The 23,718-nt window shown below is 43.6% G+C and overlaps 1 protein-coding gene and 1 pseudogene across 1 annotated transcript; both read right to left on the bottom strand.

Annotated features, from left to right (window-relative positions):
• Nucleotides 1–5,396: 5,396 nt before the first annotated feature.
• Nucleotides 5,397–8,322, bottom strand: LOC114229552 (olfactory receptor 52B4-like; annotated as a pseudogene).
• A 4,469-nt stretch (nt 8,323–12,791) lies between these two features.
• Nucleotides 12,792–20,422, bottom strand: TRIM21 (tripartite motif containing 21). The gene is made up of 7 exons (XM_028138566.2): nt 20,382–20,422; nt 18,661–19,115; nt 18,144–18,239; nt 16,577–16,807; nt 14,677–14,699; nt 13,902–14,002; nt 12,792–13,608 (listed from the first exon to the last, which is right to left on the bottom strand). Exons 2-7 carry the CDS (start codon nt 19,066–19,068, stop codon nt 13,061–13,063), a joined length of 1,407 nt encoding a protein of 468 aa, XP_027994367.2. The 5' UTR covers nt 19,069–19,115; nt 20,382–20,422; the 3' UTR covers nt 12,792–13,060.
• Between the last annotated feature and the right edge of the window lie 3,296 nt (nt 20,423–23,718).

The following is a 23,718-nucleotide window of genomic DNA, read 5'->3' on the forward strand; positions in this document are numbered from 1 at the left end:
AATTCTGAATGATAACTTTGCTGGGTAGAGTAGTCTTGGTTGTAGGTTCTTGCTATTCATCACTTTGAATATTTCTTGCCAATCCCGTCTGGCCTGCATGGTTTCTGTTGAGAAATTAGCTGATAATCGTATGGGAGCTCCCTTGTAGGTAACTAACTGTTTTTCTCTTGCTGCTCGTAAGATTCTCTCTTTGTCTTTTGCTCTTGGCATTTTAATTATGATGTGTCTTGGTGTGGTCCTCTTTGGATCCCTTTTGTTTGGGGTTCTGTGTGCTTCCTGGACTCGTAAGTCTATTTCTTTCATCAGGTGGGGGAAGTTTTCGTTCATTATTTCTTCAAATAGGTTTTCAGCATCTTGCTCTCTCTCTTCTTCTGGTACCCCCATAATTCTGATGTTGGTTCGCTTGAAGTTGTCCCAGAGACTTCTTACACTATCTTCAACTTTCTGAATTCTCTTCTCTTCATGCTTCTCTGGAGGAGTGTCCTTGGCCTCTTTGTATTCCAAATCTTTGAGTTGATTCTTGCAATCCTCTAGTCTGCTTTTGGGTCTCTGTATAATATTTTTTATCTCAGTCAGTGTATGTTTAATTTCTAGTTGGTCCTTTTTCATATCCTCAAGGGTCTCATTGAATTTATCGGCCTTTTCCATGAAATTCTTGAAAAACCTTATAACCGTGGTTTTGAACTCTATGTCCAGTCGCTTATTCTCCTCCATTTCTTTGGTTTGTGATCTGTTTCCTTGCCTTCTCATATTCTCTGCTTCCCTGGGTTGGTAGGGTAGTTTTGTCTACTAGGTGTCCTATTGGTTCAATGGGTCAGCCTCCCAGTTACTTGAGGTGGACACTCTTGGTGTACCCTTGTGTACTGTGTGTTCCCCAGCAGGAGCTACAGCAAGGGCTAGTTTTCTCCTCCTTTGCTTGGGCGGTTTTGGAGCAGTCTGACTGGAGCTGCAGTTGGTTAAGCTGCCACAGAACAGGCCATTTATATGCAAAAGCCGCTGTGTGGAGCCTGGGCGGGTTTGTAGAATGTGCGGGGCGGGGCCTCAGGGCGGGGCGGGGCCTCAGGGCGTCACTAGGCTGGGGCGTGGCCAACGGCAATGGCTGCCGTCAGCCGTCTTTGCCTTTCCCGTTTCCAAGTCCCTGCGCCCTGCGCACCAGCGCAGTAAACAATGATTGCTGGGCGCACCTCTGCAAAAAAGTCACTCTCACTTTCCGACCCGATGGCCGAGAGTCGAGCTTCTCCCCGTAGGTGTCTGGGTCCCCCGAGTGTCCCCAGAAACTGGATTTCAGAGTGATCGGGAGCTTGTCTCCCTGCAGGTTGAAGAAAAGCCGCGCACCCAGCCGCCCGCCGCCGCCGGCCGATTCGCGTGCCTCCGTACCTCAGCTTTTCAGCGATTGTGCTCCTTTCTCTTCTCAGCTGTAAATCTTCCACTGAGCCAGCTTTCCCGTGGTTCTGGGTGGTAGACGTTTTTGTCTTTTAGTTGTGTTTTTGAAATTGTTGTGTGAGGCAGCAGATTAGTTGTTTAACTATGCCGCCATCTTGGTTCCTCCTCCTAGTGGATCTGGCCCTGAGCTTTTGTTTGCTGGAAGCTTCTTGATGACTGCTTCAATTTCTTCAATAGTGATTGGGCTATTGAGGTGTTTAGATTCTTCCTGATGGAGTTTTGGAAGGTTGTATTTTTCTAGGAATATGTCCATTTCCTCCAGGTTGTCCTGTTTGTTGGAATAGAGTTGTTTATAGTATTTTTTAACCTTTGTATTTTTGTGGGGTCTGTTGTTATTTCTCCACTTTCATTTCTGACTTTGTTTATTTAGGTCCTCTCTCTTTGCTTCTTGGTGAGCCTGGCTAGAGGTTCATCAATCTTGTCTATCTTCATCCATTGATTTTAGAGAAAGTTGAAAGAAGGGAGAAGGAGAGAGAAACATCAATCTAAGAGAGACACACATTGATTGGTTGCCTTCCACACCTTCCCCAACCAGGGCAGAGTTCGAACCTGCAACCCAGGTACCTGCCCTTGACTGGGAATCAAACTCGAGAACCTTCTGTCTGTGTGCCCACACTCTAACCAATGAGAATCACAGGCCAGGGCTAGACGTATGTTTTTAGCCAAATGAAGTGTAATTTAGTTTTTACTTCATATCAAATATATAAAATTTTAATATCTTTATTTGTAATTATCAGAACCTGAAAGCAATCCAAATTTATGTACTCCAGCTGGAAAATGAATGACTTAATCTGATACATCCATATAATGGAATACTGTCAGCAATGAAGGAATGAACTATTAATACAAGTACAACATAGAAAAATTCAAATGCATTAGGTGAAGTGAAGCAACCCAGACTGCAAAGGGTACGCACAGCATGACTCCATTTGTAAGACATTTTGGAAAAGACAGAACTGTAAGCCCAGAAAACAGATAAAAGGCTACAAGGGCTGGTGGGAGTTGACTAAAAGGGGGCCCATGGGTGTTTTTTGGGAGGGTGATGGAACAATTCTGTATTTTATTGTGGTAGTTGCATGTTAATTGAAACTCAGAAATGTAAACTAAAAAGAGTGAATTTCACTTTATTAATTTGTATGACTAAACATGAAAAAATAGATTGATGAAAAATGGTACCTTAAATTCTCATTTTGCTATTGGATTCCATTCAAATTTTGGAAAACATGAATTTTCTAGAATTTCTAAAAAGTGCATTTAAAAACTTTTTGCACATAAAAAGCACATATTCAGCAGGACACAGTCACTCTCTTCTTCAGTCTGCAGGCTGATACTCTATCCACTGAGCCAGACTGGCTAGGGCTCAGTCACTCTCTTCTAGTTGCAGTAAAAATTTTCAGAATCTTTCCTAGTTTACTAAAATAGAGTATACCACATAATAGTATGTTATACATTTATTCATCTTAATACGTATGTAATGTTCTTGATGCCAAAGAAAAATACTTGTTATACAACATTACTTTAAAAGTAAGGCATAAAATATGCGAAAATCTGCAAAAAGAACAAAACATTTTGTAATTATGAACTATTTAGCTTAATGAGTATGATTAGTGATAATTAAAATGCCTCTTTGTTATTTTATATTTTTATACCAACAGACATTTTAAAATTATTCAAATGCTAAATTAAATAGAAACAATATTTTAAAATAATATAATTCATGTGTGATTTTGAAGCACTTGTGAAGAACACAAAAGAAACAAAGAAAGTCATAATTTGACTATATAATATTTGACTGATGCATAACTAAGATTAATAAACAGGCAAAATAAGGAAATGTTTTAATAAACATTATGTTCTTGAACAATGGGAAAATTTTAAATAGACTGCATGTTAATAATAATGAAATGGCTAGGTGAATTATAGTTCTTCCTTAAACTTTTATATTTTACCGCCAATTCAGTTATGTTAAAAATTATGTTAAAATGCTTATAAATCTATGTGAAAATGTAGTTTTATATTTGTAAAGCTGTAAGTAGATTTTACATAGAATATGTATGTAATCTATGTGAAAAATAGTAAAAATCTAATTAAAAACAAAAAAGGTACATCACATGAAGAGAAGTAATAAATTTAACTTCTCTATGAATTTTATTACCTTCAATTTATTTAAAGTGATAAATTCATAGCTTTACAGTTTACAAACAAATGTATTTTAAACATCTTAACTTAGTGTCTACTCTTTCAGATGACATAATGGACACTAGGAAAGTAACGTATATAGAATGCTGAGCTTGCTCTCAACTGGGAAGTGAACAGTAAATAAGTAATTAAAATTTATACAGAAAAATGCTTTTTAAAAGAATATGCTTGTCTAAATTATATATGGCACATAGTTGTATGATTGCAGTAGAGAGATAATAAAAATGCCTGCAGAGGTGTACAGTTTTAGCATGAGATTATATCTGCATTAATTTGCTAAGTGAGAAAGGTGCATTCTAGAAGAGTAGGTGGAATGTAGTTCAATTTAATTTTTTATTTACCTGCATACACATATACAGTAGAAAATAAATAGCAATCTGTTGTAAAATGTTAGCAGTAAATACCTCGAATTTGAAAAAATGGGTTTTTGTACATATTTTATTTCTGCTATACTGTGCAGTGGTTCTCAACCTTTCTAATGTCGCGACCCTTTAATACAGTTCATGTTGTGTTGATCCCCAACCATAAAATTATTTTTGTTGCTACTTCATAACTGTAATTTTGCTACTGTTAATGAATCGTAATGTAAATATCTGTGTTTTCCGATGGTCTTAGGCGACCCTGCTAGCGGTTCTCAACCTGTATAGTTATGAAGTAGCAACGAAAATAATTTTATGGTTGGGGATCACCACAACATGAGGAACTGTATTAAAGGGTCGCAGCATTAGAAAGGTTGAGAACTATAAGGTGAGATGAGTGAGGAGTTTCTCAAAATGAGAGAATGCTTCACTGTGTCAGATGGTGCTGATGTGTCAACTAGACTGAGTACTGACCATTGGATTTGACAATGTGGAGGTTACTGTGCCAGGCTGTGCCATGGCATAGGAAAACTGTCTGACTAGGGTGAGGTTAAGAAAAACAGAAAAAACTATTGACTCTTGAATGTAGAGACAACTCTTTCAAAGTCTTTTACTGGATGGAGAGAGAGAAAGAAGATCAGGAAGAGGAAGAGTAGAAGGGGGGGAAGGAGCAAGAGGGGAGGGGAAGAGGATGAGGGCAGCAGAAAAGCTGTAGGGGACTAGGATGCCAGATGTTTTTGCCTGATCTCTCCCTCCTTCCTCTCTCTTAACCTCATCACCACATCAAGACATGAAAAAAAACAGAAAAGAATAATCTAACATTACCCATAATTTATCTCTTTTCAAATACTTCTTTAGAGTTATAGACTAGGAATGAATTAAAAAGGTGAACTGGTTTATTTTTCAGAGTCTGAGATAGCTCTATTATTATTATTATTATTATTATTATTATTATTATTATTTTAATTCTCACTTGAGGATATGTTTATTGATTTTAGAGTATGAGAGAGAGACAGAGACAGAGAGAGAGGAAGAGAGAGGAGAGAGGGAGGAAACATTGATATGAGAAAGAAACATTAATTTGTTTGCCTCCTTGACCCTGACCAGGGATTGAACCCACCACCTAGGCATGTGCCTCGACTAGGACTTCAACCTCCAACCTTTTAGTGTATGGGATGACACTCCAACCAACCAAGTCACCCAGGCAGGACCAATATATTATTATTGATCAGAGATGTGAAAATGTATGTTCCCAAGCTCACCTGTGGATTTACTTCAGAAACTTATACTCAGTGAGATATTTATCTAGTCTCAACTGTTCCTTAACCTAGTAGGGGTTCCAAAGCTCACCTCATAACTGTTGGGAAAACAGTAGCTTGGTTTCCATTCTCAAAATCATATTTCTTTTGGGAAGAAGACATGAGTCATCTGGTCCCTGATTTGTTTGGTCTTGATCCCATAAATGACGGTGAAGCATCCATCTTATATAAAAACTGCTGTTTTAAATTTTAACCCTGCTTTTTGGCTTCTGTAAATGCTTGCTTGCTTAAATAATAAGGAAAATAAGACTACTCCCACTTCAGAGAGGCCATTAAAACTTCCCCAGATGAAATTATCAGTGCTGGCACCAGGCCAAGGCTTTGGTTGAGGTCTCAAAGCCACAGCACATAGGGGCTCTTTAAGAACTTGCAAAGGGGGCCGGAAACACCCCATATTTGGGAGTCAAAGAAGGTAAAAACATATAAATAGGGAAAATTCCTCCATGTTGGGGCCCAGAATTTGAGAGATATTTTCCTCTGGACCCGCGCGTAATAAATGTAACTCCATCTCTCTAAGTATTGCTTGGTTCTTCTCCGGTTTTCTGTAATAATGGGATTCAGCATAGGAGGAACCAGAATGCAGACACTGGCCAGCAGTACATGGATATGGGGTGAAATGTGCCGTCCAAACCGGTAAGTGAGGCTGAGAAGATGATAAAAGTGAATAATGACACAGACATGGGAACCACATGTGTTGAGAGCTTGTGACGAGCATCTTGGGAAAGGATGAGAAAGACAACACGGAGAATAAGCATATATGAAACACAAATTAGCATAACATCTAAAAATCACTGTTGACATTAGGACAAAAAGCCCATACCAGATGTTATTCGTATGTCATCACAGGAAAATTTGGCCAACCCAATGTGCTCACAAACAGTGTGTGGAAGAATGTTACTTCTGCAAAACTTCAGTCTTTTCAGAAGAAATACTATGGGGAATATTGTACTATAACTTCTCAGAAAGACGGACCAATTTTTCCAATCAGTGTATGTATAAGAATGGTGTTGTATCTCAGTGGGTAGCATATGAAAATGTGGTGGTCAAATGCCATCATCAGCAAGATCCCTGACTCAAAGACAAAGGTGGAATTGATTAAGAATACCTGAACAATGCAGCGATCCAGGGAATCTCCTGAGCATGGAACCAGAAGATGGCCAAGGCCTGAGGTACTGTGCATGTGGAGAGGACAATGTCTGCTGTGGCCAGCATGCAGAGGAAGAGGTACACGGGTTCATGAAGACTATGCTTGGTGAGGATAATGAAGATGAGTAAGCTGTTCCCAAGCAAGGCGATGACATAGGAAATGAAGAAGGGGATGGAAATCCATATGTGCTTGTTCTCTAAGCCAGGGATGCCCAGCAAGTGGAAGACTGTGTGACTAACACCAGTGTGGTTTAAGGTAATTATACCTGGAGCATATCACCTGGGACTTCACCTTCTATTTACAGACATAGTCAACATTTCCAATTGTGCTCAAACCTTATGGCACCCAATTCTTTTCCATAGCCAGTGGTCCAGGAAAACTAGGATGAAAAAAGAAATAGGGTATTGTCTTTTTTTTTTTTTTTTAGTGAAGCAATAATTTTACAGAAAAGATAGATATTTATTTAGCCAATAAAATAATAACCTAAGTGAACATGGTAATTGTAAATAAAGCTACTATAGGAACCTAATTGAGGGGGTAATTCAGCCCATTTAGCTGTAGGATGTCAAGTGAATTAAGTGGAGAATGGGATGAAGTCGTCTTGGAGTTTAAGGATTGACTATTGTCATATAAATATTTAATTCATTTAAAACATATTACAATCCTGTGTGATTGTGTGATCGCATCTACTATGCAATGGTAAAAAGATCAAAACAGAAGTATATTGTTTGGTTACAAATTAAAGAGCTTGGATGCTATCCTAGGAGGAGATCCTCAACAACCTTCAGCTTTAAATTGGATTGGAGAGCATTAGATATTACTCTGCTTACTTAACATCAGACAAGGTCTTAATATTCTCAAATGTTTACCTTAGGCCCCATAGCCCTTTAATATATATAGGATACTCTCATTTTTACTTCCTAGAAGATTACCCCACACCAATACATACCTTATTCATCTGCTTCAAATGTAGTCTTTATATCCTAGAGCATGATGAATCAAGCAGGTCTCTGAGTTTTGGGGCACCACAGAGCAGAGAGTTTTATGTATTTGCCTGAAGACTCCAGGAAAAGCCAGTTCCTCGGGGAACTCAGATTTACTTCAACAACAACCCTTCTTTCACATACACATGGGTCAAGTTATTATGGCTCTTTATATCTGCCAACCCCACTCATCCTATACAACTCTATCCCTGGATTGGGTGTGCACATATATTATTTCCAATAAATAAAATATTAGGATCATTACACCAAATATTTCTGTTTCTGTTTCCATGAGAAATAGTAAATATTAATACTATTCCGATCAGCACAAATAAGTTGACTATAAAATATGGAGATTATTTTAAAAACACTTATTCCTGCAAAGTTTTCATTGTGATTTTGATAAATTTAAAATGAAATTTGTACCTGAACATATGTAATACTAAGAAGAAGGAGCTCCCTGGTTTGGCTCACTAGTTAGAGTGTTGGTGTCACAGCTTTGATTCTGGTCAAGGACTTGCACCCTAGCTGCAGGCCATGGTCAGGGCATGTGGGGGAGGCAACCAATTGATTGGTCTCTCTCACATGGATGTTTCTCTTTCTTTGTCTCTCCCCCTTTCTTCCTCTCTCTCTCTCTCTCTCAGAAAAAAATTTTTTTTTCAATGAAAAAAATATCTTTGGGTGAGAATCCTATCTGATAAAGCGGGAAAATGCAAATTGACCATAACCCCATGACAAAGATGGTGGCGCCTATGGCCAATAAGGAGGGGATATGCAAATTGACTGTCACTCTGCGACCAAGATGGCGGCTGGGCCGGGGTGCAGGCATTTTGCCCCACATTACCTGCAGAGGGCATCTGGGCCTGCTTCATCGCCACTGCCATGGGGGGTCAGAGGAGCAGAGACACAAGCCTGCAGGGAGGCCCAGCACCCAGCAGCCCTAAGCCCCAAGGCAGCAGTGGCACTGGGACCACAGCGGAGACAAAAACCTGCAGGAAACCTGTGGAAAGGGAGATAAACTATCATAACTTTATCTCCCTTTCCACAAGATGAGAAAACTGATCCTGATTTATTTAGTGATATGGCCCACACCTTTCTACAAGCACAGGGTATGTTATGACCACTCTCAGGAAGGTCTGGTCAGAATACTGTCTCCAGGGAATAACGCTATTGTGGCAAATCATCTAAGAGAGAAAACAAGCTTTTGTTGGGTTTATTTTGAGGGTCAGAGAACATGCTACCCCAACATATGCCGTGTTTTTATATTGATGATCTTGAGCTGCAGATGCTTGAAAAACAGTAAATGCAAGGAGAGGCTTTCACTGAAGTCTCCTGATCTGCCTAAAATCAGACCCCCCTAAAGGAGTTTAAATGTCACAGGTCCCCTCGATGGGAAAAGTGTCATCAGCCAGCGAAGACTGACTCCTGTCACGGGACAGGAGACTACAAGTTGACATCACACCCAAACTTTGTTACAAACTATCTCCCCCAACCCCCATTCATCTTTCCTAAAAATCATTTACTCTCATCTAAGAGGCCTACATCTCCCATCCCCTTTCCCTAGGAAGAAGGTTTTTCAATCTGCATTCTAAGCCACCTTGGGGAGTTATTCATTTTTCCCTGGGATCTCCCACATATACACGAGGTACACATGTTAATGAACTTCTGTTTTTCTCTTGGTGATCTGTCTTTCATTACAAGGGCCTCTGCTAATAACTCAGAAGGGTAGAGGAAAACTATTTTTCCTCCTCTATAATTGTATCTCAGGAAATCAAGTTCCAGGCTGAACAGTGAGGTTGGCTGAAGTGCCAAGCAGTCCCGGCTGAGGGGAGGGAAGCTTCTAGGGGGAAATCAATGATATTGGCATCAAAGTAGGACAGAGGGCACATGCATGGTTAATGGTGGGAGTTTAAAGTGGTTCAACATTTTTGGAGGATTTGGCAAAATCCATAGACATGTTCAAGGTACATCCAAGAGTCTTATTCTAGGAATCTCATCTGCTGAGATAAAGTATGAGTGCATAAGCCCTGGTCAGAACCCAGGATGCTACTGTGGGTTCCCCTTCCATGATAGGAAAACCTGTTATCAACCTGCATTTTTAGGACAAGGTGGCATCTATCTATACTAATAGAAGGATAATATGCTAATTAGACTGAACATCTTCCGGATGACCTTCCGGACAAAGCCATGATGGCGGGGCTGAGGCAGAGGTGGTTAGAGGTGATCAGGCAGGCAGGGGAGAACAATTAGGGGGATCAGACCAGCAGGGGAGAGCAGTTAGGGGGATCAGGCCAGTGGGCAGGTGAGCAGTTAGGAGCCAGCAGTCCTGAGGGGTCCCAGATTGGAGAGGGTGCAGGCCAGGCTGATGAACTCCCCGCCCATTCCTGTGCACAATTTTCATGCACCAGGCCTCTAGTTAATAAATAAAAGAAGCCAACAGAGTGGAAGAGTCTGAAATCCTAGAGTGACAGATTAATGGGGAGAGGTTTTTAAGGATAACAGTTGGAGGGCAAAGCAAAATAGGAGGAAGAGAAATAGAGGAAGAGATGAAAGATGATTCAAATGTAAATGAATTTGAAGGTGGCAGAGTGAGGATGGGCAGGTTAAGGGAATAAACAACAGATAAATCTTCTGTTTTTCTTTTTTGAGCCGTGAGTCAGGAATCTCCACACATCACACATCACAATCGCCTGATGAAGGGGTCTAAGGTGGCCTAGGGCAGACAGGAAGTGATTGGAAGATGTTCTAGCTCCACCCTTCATCAGGCAGGGGACCTTGGGTAGGGAAATTATTTAAACTCTCCAAGCTCTGCTTGCTCCCTCATTAGAAAAACATGGGGAAATGACCACAGTTATCTCACATGTGGTGACTGAGATATTGCATGTACAGCCTTTAGCACTAAGCCCCTCTTAACTCTCTGTCTTCATTCTGTTCCCAACGCCCATATTGCAATCCAATTCACCTCTTTAGGAAGAAAGAAGAGGTGATGGCCAAATCTTATATACCCACTTGTACTGTCCAGGGCATGGTAACCCCCAACCACTTTGGCACTAGCCACTTGGTCTTCATTCTGCTGGGCATCCCTGCCCTAGAAGACCAGCATGCATGGATCTCTTTCCCCTTTTAAAAAAATTTTTCTACCTTGCTGCTCCCATTGGGAATAGCCTCTTTGTCTTCATCATTACTGAACACAGCCTCCATGAACCCATGTACCCCAGGCCTTCCCATGCTATTGTCTGTGTCTATAGGTTATCCATATATGTATATATGTTCTTTGGTTAATCTCTTCCTGTCTGCTCCCCCCCCACACACACACACAAAATTAAGGTCTATTATTTTGTTCCAGTGGATAAAATTTTAATTTCCTTTTGTCTTAGCATGTTTATCTTTGAAATTTCAGTGTAATAATTCCTGCCTCTTCTGTGCAAAAGGAAGTTATAGAATCAAAGAGATCACAAAAGTCAATAGATCCCATTTGAATTTTAAAGGATAATATTAATCAAAATTAGAATAGATGGTAGAATCTTCCCCCATTTCTCAAGAGATACCTGGATCCAGGGGGAATACCTGGATCACTTGCTAGTAACTATTTGTGGGGATAAAAGCTGAGATATATAAAATCTCTACTACTTAATTCTTCTTGATGGAGACCAAGGAGTTGGTAATATGTCATCTGTGTAATGTACTAGTAACTGTCCAAACATCAGAGTAACCTGATATGGCAAGGTATTTGGATTTTGAGAAATGAGAATATTTAAGGTTATATCATTATGGTACTCTTCTCCCACTATAATATGTCAATTGAAGGGAACAAGCCATCATTTAACATTGACCAATCCCAAGGCAGACACAGAGAAGCAGAAAAGCTGATTAATATAGTCTTTTAAAAAGATTTTTCTCCATGATCCTGACATACAGAATCCAACCATTCCCAGTACACCCCCATTCATATAGGACTGATTTCTCTTCCATATCCTTCTTCTGGTTTATCAATCAAGGCACTGGTTGATTTTGCCCACTTATATTGATTTAGCTCCTGTAATGATGTCATCTAGCCTGAGAATTCTGTTCTTTTTATCCTTTCTATTCAGTGTTAAGATAGAAAGAACTTTTTATTTTTTGTCAATAAACTCTTTTCAAGGTCACCAACATTTTTTACAGTATCTGAATTTTTCATGAAATTTATCAGATGTTCTAAGGGCACATCTGAGATTCTATTTTAGATAAGAAACCAGGCTTGCTGGAAGGATAATGGCTCTCTCATGGTCTATTATTGCTCAGGTACAGAGCTTCATTGTTTCAACCTTAAAAGTTTAAACTCAAAAAAGTGTTGGCTTTCACTAGGTGGTGCTGTCATCTCAGTCCTGGCCTTCATACCAACCACAGTTCCACTGGAGAAGCAGAACTAGTAAGTGATAAATAGTGAGATTTACTGCAAGGGATTCACTTAGGCCAGTGGTCGGCAAACTCATTAGTCAACAGAACCAAATATCAACAGTACAACGATTGAAATTTCTTTTGAGAGCCAAATTTTTTAAACTTAAACTTCTTCTAATGCCACTTCTTCAAAATAGATTTGCCCAGGCCGTGGTATTTTGTGGAAGAGCCACACTCAAGGGGCCAAAGAGCCGCATGTGGCTCACGAGCCGCAGTTTGCCGACCACGGACTTAGGCAATTATGGGGGCTGGCAAGGCAAGTTCTAAATCTGCAGGACAGACCATTAGGAAGGGCAAGGCTGGAGCTCTTGGGTATGAGCTTAAGCTGCTCTTCATAGGTGGAACATCTTCAGGGAAGGCTTGGTTCTGCTGTTGGTGCCTTTCACCTGATTGAATCAGACCCACTCAGCTCATCTAGGGAGATCTCCCTTACTTACAGTCAAATAATTATGGACTTTAACAACATCTACCAAACACCTTCACAGCAACATGTGGATTAGGGTTTGATTGAAAAACAGGGTGCTTAGAACCTAACCAAGCAGACACATCAAAAATCCATCACAACTTTCATTTAGATTGATGTGCCCTTTAACAAACCCCATTATCAAGATATGGTTGCGAGATAATGGTAAGAATGGGTATGCAGGCTGGATATTGGCAATCTAAGGGGTGCATAATTCACCTTAAAAAAATGTGGAGCCATCTATGATAAGATGTGTTTGTGTTAGAAAGATTGTCCCAAACAAGTATGAGAACAAGAGTTGAATGGGGTAGATTGAGGCACAATTTCCTTGGAAAGCCCTTTTGCAAACTATGTAAGATAAAATAGAGATCTGAGCAAAGGCCTAGAGATGGGGAGGAGAAAACAGAAAAAGAAGGCAGAACGTGTTTTGGTTGATCCAGATGAGTTTGGGCCAAATATAATTAGTTTCTTTTGTAGCGGGAATCATAAACAATCTAGGGCAGGAATATTGAGGTTGAAGATCACTTGACATAGATGTTCAGTGACCTCCTTGTCAAACCTGGCTTGCTGGTATCCCAACAACACCTCTGCAGAGACACAGGCAGTTCAGAGGCCATGGGGAAATAAGACAGGATCAGTGGCTGAGGAGGGGAGTCAACAAAGGAGGGGTCAATGTCCAGAGAGAGCCATCAACAGTCAGTGGATCCCTATCATCCCATCCTCAGAGGACAGAGGGTCAGAGGGGCCGAGTTTCTTCCGCCATCATTGAAACCAGGATTGAAGAAAGGCCGTAGGGGCCCAGTGAAGGCACATTCTGAGAAGGTGTAGATGAGGGAGCCGTGGTCAGTGATGTTGTAGAAGGAGACAGTATGGGCCTCATAGTCCAGGAAGATCCCAATTTGGCGTGGAGGCACCGAAAGGTGGAGTGGAGTCTGCGGGCAGGTGCCAGCCTCATATCTTTGTTTCTTCCACAGCCAAATTGTCCAGAAGCCATTCATGGGGCTGAGTATGAAATGCCCTTTCCTCTGCACAGAGTCTCTACAAACACCCAGGTCCCAGGCCTCCTTTCCCGTCACATTTACCTCCCAGTAACGTTTTCCAGAGTCGAAGCACGGGGTACCCAGGACCATAGGATAAGTATCAAATCTCTCCTCATTTTCAGGCACCTTCTGTTGGGTGTCTCCAAGCCTTACTTGTCTCTTGTCCTTTGAAATGATAAGCCACGGATTGGCTGTGTGTGGATCCAGAGTGATGTGTACTGCAGAGAGAGGACCACAGTTAGGCCGGGAGAGTGTGTGTGGGGAGTAACTAACTCTGTCTGTGTGGTGGGGGGATGATAGGGTGAGCCTGACCATCACTGTGAGGAAATGACCCCCAAGCCAAGCCAGCTCCAGCCCTTGTAGGGACTTTTGAGGGAACCACTTTCCCTAGCTCTGTTCCTGCCCCACCTACTTTGACCTGACATCTCTCCCTGATCCTGGACCTAGTCACACTCTTGTCATCCCATTGCTGTTCAGCAGGCCGGCTCTGTGCTCCTGGAGCTTGCCTCACCTCCACACATCCTCAGCATACTCTTCAGCCCCGGCACAAGGCACACACTCCTCAGGTCTGGGGAGGTGATGTCCATCTCTCCCAGTTTCCACGATTCACTCCTGGGGGAAACAGAGTTAGACGCCTCATCTTCAACTCCTCCCCCACCCTCCCCAAACCCTAATGTGATAACCTCTCTTGCAAACGACTGATAACTTAATTAAACATAATTTTACAAACACCTGTTATATTAGAACCCCTGGGGGTGAGAGGCAAAAGGAGGCAGGATTTACACCCTATCCAGGCCTCCCATCACATGGGCCTCTGGAGCACGTGCATAGTCCGTAGCTCCTCTCCAAGCCCGAAGTCACCACACAAGCACATCCAACTTCATTTTACAGGCAAGGTGCTGATCTACCCTGAATCATTTTCTAAGGAACGCCATGGAGTCACACCCATGCCGTGGGTCCTACTCATGGCTCTTTCTGGGAGGTGTGTAGCTGGTTAGTTATTAAAAGGAGTCCCATCAGGCTGTAGACCCAGAACTTCCCTGTTTGTCGGGGCTTCGTTTTGTGAAGATGTTACAGTCCAATTACTATGGACAACTCACCAAATGAGATGCCCAAGAATTAGCCCTTTTAGACCAGAAAATATTTTATGGAGGATTGTATCTCTGAGAGAATAGGAAGGTGCATGGGGAAGACTTCAGAGCATGTTTCTCTAACTCAATAATCATTTATGCAGGTAAATACACTTCCTGCCACCCCTTCCTCCAATAAAGAAAACCTCTCCTTACCTTTCCAGGACACTTTTCACCTCCTGAGTAAAAAAGAGACAGAGAATAAGTTCCAGAATCACTGGTTTAACGACTGAGACGTCAGTCCTGTGGGTGATGTGATGCCACCCCGAGGTCCTTAGGACATCGCTCTGCCCAGTTCATCTGGGCCATGACCTGAAAGAATCTCTAACCAACTTGGAACAAAGGGATGTGTGGATGCTTGTGGGTAACCAGAAACCCACATATAACCATATGTAACCTATAGCCAAGAGGATGATCAAACAAGTTAGAAATAATAGATTCTTGGGGAGAGGAAGTGGGAGGCGAGAGTGGAAAGAAGTAAATAGCCCAGCCTGGCGGAGGCCCAGAGACAGTCACAGGGAAAGAATAGCCAAGTCAGGATGCACAGAAACTGCTCTGTCTCATTTGTGGGCTTGAGTTGTTTGGAGAGAAAAGGCTGGTTAAAGCTCTGTCCTGTGCTGTCGTTAATGTTGCTCCCTCACGTATGTGAAACCAAATCACCTGAGAATATTCTGTTGTTGAGGTTGGGAGCCTGTATCTGATCCTGGCAGGCTCCTCGGTGCTCCAAAAGTGCATTAGAAGCTTGGCAAATGTATCACTGGTGGATATGAGATCATTTTAAGTAGCATATACACTGGTGACTTAAAAAAATAGTTATGTACTTATTGTAATCTTAGCTCTATCTCATAGTATTCGGGTGAACTTGGTCAAGTTATTTAGCTTTTGTCTCTCACTAAGTCTCTTAACATCTCTGTGCCTTAGTTTTCTCATCTAGAAAGTGGAATAATAGGAGTACCACCTCAGCACAATGCCAGGAGGGATTCAATGCCGGGCGTGTAATATGTGCTATTTAAGAATATTCAGCCCTGACTGGTTTGGCTCAGTGGATAGAGCGTCGGCCTGCAGACTAAAAGGTCCCAGGTTTGATTCCGGTCAAGGGCATGTACCTTGGTTGTAGGCACATCCCTGGTAGGAGGTGTGCAGGAGGCAGCTGATTGATGTTTCTCTCTCATTGATGTTTCTAACTCTCTTTCTCTCTCCCTTCCTCTCTGTAAAAAAAAATATATATATATCAATAAAATATATTTAAAAAAAGGAATATGCAGTTATTCTTATTCTTATGAAATAGAAAAATTATCAGCAACAATATCAACATGATTGGCTATTATTGGTTAGGACAAATTTCCTTTTAAACTAAATTTATTCTGGCAAAAGATTGAGACAGTTTAAAAAAAATAATATGTTAAGATCACTTAGGTAGTTCATAGAAGTAGCAGAAAGTATAAAGGAGATACAATTATGACTAAAGTTTGGGGAATTCTTGTTTTTTAGTCCATCTCCTTTCCCTTATTTTTCACAAATGGAGAAATTAGGTCCAGGAAAGGAAAAAATGACTTAACCTAGAGTTAAGGGAATAGAGGGAATTGGTGACAGGGCTGGGGCTGGGCTACTGTCTCTTAATTTTCAGTTCAATATTTTTAGTTTTTTAGGAAAACTTTCCCATGGCCATATACTCATCAAAAAGCCTTAGTGGATTATCTCATTTAATTCTCACACAAATTCTTTGAGATATGTAATATTATAATATCCATTTACCACATGAGAAACCTGATTAAGGACCTTTCTCAAGGTCATGAACCTGGTACATGTTAGAGCAGGCAGTTGTCAGAGACGTTCATTTTTAAAAAATTGCTGCATGGATTACTCCCTCCTAAATCTGTATCTTTCCATGCCTTGAATGCAAACCATTCATGGGTCTGAATTCCAGTTTGTTTTATTAAAAAAATAAAATAAAATCCAGGGACCAGGTTTCTGTTTGCTCCGATGGTAGCCCCAGGGAGCTCTGGCTTTTGTTTGGTTCCTCCTGAGAGCAGAGTGGGAGCCTCTCCCGTCTCACCTGCAGCAGCTCCAGCTCCGAGCCCCGGCTTCTCCTCTCCAGCTCTGAGATCAGCTCCTGCAGGGCCTGGCAGCGCTGGGCCAGCTTGTCTTCCGTCTCCCCCAGGATTCTCAGCTGTTCCCTCTCTTCCTTCTCTAGCTTCTGCAGTTGCCTCTGTTTCTCTTCAGCCAGGAAGTTTTGCTGCTGCTCAAACTCTGCGTGAATCCTCAATTTGTGTTTCTCAACCTTCTCCTTTGGTGTCATTGGAAAGAGAGAGGTGGGTTTTTTTTTTTTAAATCAAAATCTCCCAAGCTTGGACAATTGAGGTGTCCATACCCATTTCTACTCCCTGTCGACTCACTACTCTGGCTCTGTCTGGGAACACACACACACACACACACACACACACACCCCATTTTGCTGGGAAAGTGGGTGGGTGAGGCTTCTGGGATTAAGAGGGGAATGGGATTGCTGGGGCACACTGCAGTTGCCCTAGAACAGTGATGGGCAACCTTTTGAGCTTGGTGTGTCAAACTTCACCAAAAAACTGAGCATAACTCGGGTAGTGTGTCACTTTGAGGAAAAAACATTATTTCGCAAATGTTTCATCCTCAGGAGCAGCAAATGCTTCATCCTCGGCATGCGGCTGCCTCAGCGGCCGCGTGTCATCAGAAATGGCTACGCGTGTCAGTGCTGACAGGCGTGTCATAGGTTCACCATCACTGCCCTAGAATAACAGCCGCCTCAGCCCATGGAATCAGAGACTCTCCTCAACTTCTTTTAAAACCAAATCAGCACTCAAATGTGTCCTTTTATCTTCATATCTCAGTGTTACTGAGGAGTAACACCTGTCCCCACTCAACCTCACAAAGAAGGTCCACAACACCATTCTTAAGTCCTGGGGCAAGAAAGTCTTTGTGCTATACTTTGCTCACCCTTTTGTGCTAGTGATTAGAGGGCTGCCAATGACACAAATGACTCCTTCTGCTACCACAGCTTGGTTCACCCTCCCTATTTCCTAAATCTTCCTCTTCTGGTATCTATTGGCCACGAGTTCCTTCCACTCCACTCCTGACCTGCCTCCCCTCCATATCACCAGTGCAGAATAAGCTTTAGTTCCTCATTCTACTTTGGACCAGTGATCTGGACACAGTCAATCAATCGTCTGGTCAGACTGGTTTTCCCAGCTCAGGCCTTGGCGGTTCCCTTAAGTCTGTTCCTCACAGCCCCTGCCATTTCCTGACAGGTGTAGCCATATCTCTCCTGGGTTAGCTCTGTCCCAGATACTAAGGCATTGGTGCAGTCATCCCCTAAGACTGGGCAGGAGCTTTAGGGTCTGGCTTTTCCCTCCGCATCTTCTCTTAAGACTCTCAATTTTTGTGTCTGATTGGGAGTTCTCTTTGAGCTCCATATTGCTTATTTCCCTCTACCAGGAGACCCAGAGGACTGTTAGTTCTTGGAGAGTGACATACGCTGACTCTATCACTCTTCAGACAGGTAGTGATAAGGTTAGGGTTTTCTTGAGGCTAGGACCCTGGCGTCTCTCTAGGCTTTTGATCTAAGATGCCTTTGGGGATGTGACTCTTGCCTTCCAGGCTGCTCTCTTCGTTACAACATCCATTTCCAACTTCTCAGCCAATTCTTGCTCTTTTCTCAGTTTCTTTAATGCCACCTGGAGCTTCTCCTGCAGAGAAAGATAGCAGGGTAATGCCCAATCAGACCAAGAAGGAGATGGGGGAAGATCATATGGGTTCTCAGAAAAGCCTGAGGGCAGAAAAGGAGGGAGGACTAGAGTCCTATTGGGGTTCAAATTTTTGTGACATTTTTTTGGAAAAAGCCTCATGTTTCTTAAGAAAGAGCCACACTGTTCAGGTGGCAGGGGTGGGGGCACTACTCATTCCTAATTAACCAGGAAACCACAAGGAAACAAGATCTTTGCAGCCTTTTCCCATAGCATCTTCCCTGCTCCTGGGAATAAGAAAGTTCTGAATAGCCTTAAATTAGACAAGAAGGCGGGGAACGCGCTCCCTTTCTCCAGTCCCCACCTCTACAGGCAACTCTCTCCCATCCCGTCTCCTGTTCGAGCCTCTGTGCCAAGACCTCACCTGGTACTCCTGGGCGGCCTCCTCAAGCGGGACCACAGGGTGGTCACGGTGTTTCCGAGACTGGGAACACACCAGGCAGAGAGCCTTCTCATCTCTCTCACAGAACAGGAGAAGTTTCTCTCCATGCACCCCACATTGCTCCTTCTGTGTGCCCTCCTTGGCGTTTTGGCTGATTTGTCTTAGGTTGTCCACCATGTTGGCTAGCTGGAGATTGGGCCGGAAGTTCCTGAGCAGGAACTGCTTCCTGCACACAGGACAGGTGCCGCCCCCAGCTTTGGCGACCTGAGAGATGCATTCATGGCAGAAGCTGTGGCCACATTCAATGCTCACAGGCTCCACTGTGGGATCCAGGCAGATGGGGCATGTGACCTCCTCCCACATCATTGCCAAGGGCTTTGCTGACGCCATGGGGGGGATGTTCCTAGTAGGCAGCACTGTGGAGATCGCGAGGTGACCTAGTGGGGTGGGGGGAGGAGAAAAGTTAGGGAGAAGACGAGAAAGGGTGTGAGGAAAACTAAACAATTCAAAGGAAGATACGAGGGAGAGTGAACTGGAGGGGTTAAGACAAGACAAGAACATTAACCTGAATAACAAAACCTCCTCCTCCATAGTCTGTCTGATTCAGTAAGACAGAAGGGGGTAACTGAGTCACCAAAAGAGGCAGTGAAAACTGTCTTCCCAACCAGGGATCCAACTCCCAACCTAGGTTATGTGCCCTGACCGGAATTGAACCCACAGCCTTTGGCGTATGGGAGGACACTCCATCCAACTGAGCTGCACTGGCCAGGGCTATTCTTATGTATTCTTATAAGTATATATAAATTTATACACACTCATGTACGTGTTGTCAGCACTCTCTGGGCTCTTCTCTCAGCTACTCTGAACTTGGCAGCTGTCTTCATTTCCTCCATCCTAACCCTGCCCCTCTCTCTTCCAGAGGTGTACTTTTAAAAAATATATATATTTTATTGATTTTTTACAGAGAGGAAGAAAGAGGGATAGAGAGTTAGAAACATCGATGAGAGAGAAACATCCATCAGCTGCCTCTTGCACACCCCCTACTAGGGATGTGCCTGCTGCAACCAAGGTACATGCCCTTGACCGGAATCGAACCTGGGACCCTTGAGTCTGCAGGCTGACGCTCTATCCACTGAGCCAAACCGGTTTCGGAGGAGTACTTTTTTTTGAAAGAGAGAGAGAGAGAGAGAGAGAGAGAGAGAGAGAGAGAGAGACAGAGAGAGAAAGAGAGAGACGTTGATGTGAGAGAGAAAGTGCCCAATGTCTGGGGATCAGGTGCCATCCATAGGCGCCCGTTCCGGGATTGAACCCACAACCTTTCGGTGCACGGGACTATGCTTCAACCAATGAACCGCACGGGCCAGGGCTAGAGGCGGGGATGGGAGTCTCAGGATCGCAGCCCTCCCCCACACTGGACTCCTCGGGACCACCCTCCGACACACACACACACACACACACACACACACACACACACACACACACACCAGCTTTAGCCGGCCCTGGTCCCAGCTCAGGTGCGGGCTGCAAGGCAGCCCTAGCTCCTTCCACATGACTAGGAAGTCGCGTTCCCAGCCCAGCCTCCTCCCTGGAAGACCTGCTGCGGAGAAGGGGAAACTGACCCCCAAGGCTCTAGGGTGGGAACTGGAAGAAAGGGGATCTTCAGGCCTGGGCAGGGGTCCCTAAGCCCAACCCGGTTCACTCACCTTTTCCGGGGACTCGGGACGGCAGCCGGCTTTCGATTTCACTTTCGATTTTCTGTAAGAGGCAAGTCTGAAAGGGAAGCGGGCCCAGGGGAGAGAGTGGGAGGAGCAAGAGGAGGAGAGGAAACTGGAGGGGTGGGGCGAGGCAGGAGAAGGGCGAGCGGAGGTGGAGTTGATAGCCGCTGGGGTCGGAAGCTGCAGACGGCTGGGCTAGCGCTACTTGGCGGCTGGGTCCGAGTGACAGCTCCGCAGCGTTTGCTTCCTGCTTTGTGCCCCCGCCCACGTCCTCACTACCTAATACAGTAATACATCTGTCTCCTAGATGGAGGGGCCATCAGCCCACCCCGACGTGCCCACGTGTGGGAGCTGCTCTTAGGGAGGTTTGGTGGGAGAGAAGAGCGCCTGGGGTGCGCCCTCACTTGCCACCATCTGCTTCCTACTTTCAGAAACAAGTCCTTTCCCCAACACGTGTTATTCTTTTAACATCGGGGCATAAGAGATTTATTTTGCAGGACCTCAAGGCGTGTATCACACCAGTGAGTGGAAGAAGGGAATTGACAATGATTGAGCACCAACTGTGTTCTTGTCACTGAGCTAGGGATTTTCTTCGATTATTTCTTTATTAGTATTATTTTAAAGATTGTGCTAAATACCCATAACGTAAAATGTACCATGTTAACTATTTTTAGGTGTACAACCCAGTGGCATTAACTGCATTCACATTGCCGTGCAGCCATCACCACCATCCGTCTACAGAACTTTTTTCATCTTGCCAAACCAAAACTCTGTCTCCATGAAACAATGATGGCCCATTCCTCCTTCCCCCCAGCCCCTGAAACCGCCGTTCTAAGCAGACACGGTGTGGTACCCTGCATTGGATCCTGGATTAGAAAACAGGCACGAATGGGAAAACTGACGAAATACCAAGGAAATCTGGACTGTAGTTAATAGTCATGGACCATCAGTAATTCCTTAGTTTTGACAGATGTACCATGTTTGTGTTAACATTAAGGAAACTGGCTGGAGAATATACAGAAACTTTTTATGCTATCTTTGAAACAGTTCTGTAAATCTAAATTTATTTCCAAATAAAAAGTTTAGTTAAAAATCCCCAAACTCTGACTATGAGTGGGAAGCATGACATGTGGATGGACAATGTAGAGGAGTCCAGACTACCAAAGCCTGTTCTCAGTCCCATATTGGGAAGGAAAGGGAGTATGTATGGAGAGTCTATGAAGTTTCAAGTCCTTTTCGGAGTGCTCTCACGTCCTATTATAATTCTAACAATGGTCCCCTGAAATAACCATTATTCTCAGTTGACAAGTGAAGCATAAACAGCCCAAGGGGTTAAAGTAACTTGCTTATTATCACAGTTGATAGGTGACAGATCTAGAAATATATCTCAGCTTTTCCATTACATCATGCTTGATGGATGATTTCCAAGGGTTAACACTGGCAGAGAAAGGGAGAGACATTACTTCACCATCATAGGTTTATTTTCCACTACCTTCATCCCCTAGGTATAGGCATAAGGTTTGAGAACTTCTCTCCTCTCTGACATGCTCCCCATGTTTAAAGCATTCGTGCACACCCTTTTGGCTGTGTTGCCTGATTTCTCGTTGGCAGAATTTGGAAAAAGCTTAGGCTCAGTCTCCTGAGAAATTGAAACGCCTCACTGTCTCTGTTGCTCCAGAAGGATCGAGTGTGTCCCAGTCCCTAACCATCCTCTCGGTTGCCACCTGCCTCTGTTCGTCACCAGGCAACTCATGGGGCTGACTCTTTGGGAAGAGCAGGTGCTCAGGACAGGAAACCTTAGTATTCTTCTGGTGCCCTCTATGAAAATTATCAGGATGTTACCACCTGATGCTTCCTCCCAAGTCCCAGAGCTGCCTGGCCCAGGACTCAGGGGGTTCAGTAAGTTCAACTCTGAAAATCTCTTGGATTTGCACCGGGATCCCCGCAGACCTGTTATTTCCCTAATTCTACCAGGAGGATTATAAAGTTCTGGTCTTTATTGACACAGCAAGAAATGCATTTCACAAATGGACAGATAGGTGAGAGGAGACACAAGCTCTGCAGCTATGGTGAGTGCTGGGCCTGGAGTGTCAAAGCTGGGCTTGCGATGGGGAGACTGAACACCGAGGCCTTGCACCACCAACCTACATCAGCGTTTCTACTTCTGGGCAGCACTGAACGCTTCTTCACATGTCCCCCTTCATCCCTAGAACATAAAAGCTCCAAACAGCTAGAAAGCAGCTGGAGGTGAAAGGGGTCTGAGTTGTTTCTGAGGAGCTGGAGACCCTCCAGATAGTGTTTGACTGCCCAGGTACAGATGTCTGGCCTAGACAGGTTTATGCTAAGCTTATTTCTGAGCAGAGCAGTATCAGAGCTAATTTTTCAACCACCTTCATCCCCTAGGTATAGGCATAAGGTTAGAGAACTTCTCTGCTTTCTGACATACTCCCCATGTTAAAGCACTCATGCACACCTCTATTACATCATGCTTGATGTAATAGAAAAGCTGGCTATGTTGCCTGATTTCTCATTGGCAGATTTGTTTTGTTTTGTTAATCTTCACCCTAGGATATTTTTTCCATTGAGTTTTAGGGAGAGTGGAAGAAAGAGAGATACATTGATGTGAGAGAAACATATTGATTGGTTGCCTTCTGCAGGAGCCCCGACCAGAGCTGAGCCAAGCAGGAGCCTGAAACCAAGGTACGTGCCCTTGACCAGTACAGAACCTGGGACCCTTTGGTCCATAGGCTGATGCTCTATCCACTGAGCCAAACCAGCTAGTGCTGGCAGAACTTGGAAAGAACTGGTGCTCAACAGCAACACGGGCTTGGGGAAAACTTAGGTCCCCAGCTCTTGACAGTCTTTGCTAGGCTAAGGCGGCTGTGCCAGCGCCTATTTCTCTGTCATTTCTCTTAGCCCCAGGCATGGGGCTTCTTCAGTCTCAAGACTCAGCTGGCAAGTCCAGAGACTTACAGCCTAATATCCTCCTGAGTACTGGAGACTAATGCCTGGTTGCCATGGAAATCTTCTTGTGGGAGAAGGGTCTCCAACCTTCTCTAAGCTAGGTATTATTTTTAATGGCTCTTAGTTTGGCCATGAACCTTTTGGGGACAGATTTCCCTGATCAGAGAAAGACACAGTCTTTGCACTATTCATGGTCTTCTGGAACCAGGATGAATAGATGGTAGAGGGGCAGAGAGTGTGGTTTAATTTTCCCCACACCCTGAGAAGGTTCTGCTCTGCACTGATTCTCTGTCTCTTTCTTCCTCCCTCTCTGTTTCTTCCTCTCATTGTTTTCCTTTGCAGGTGTAGGTTTATCATATTT

This window comes from Eptesicus fuscus, chromosome 13 (genome assembly GCF_027574615.1).
Source record: "Eptesicus fuscus isolate TK198812 chromosome 13, DD_ASM_mEF_20220401, whole genome shotgun sequence".
Lineage (NCBI taxonomy): Eukaryota > Metazoa > Chordata > Mammalia > Chiroptera > Vespertilionidae > Eptesicus > Eptesicus fuscus.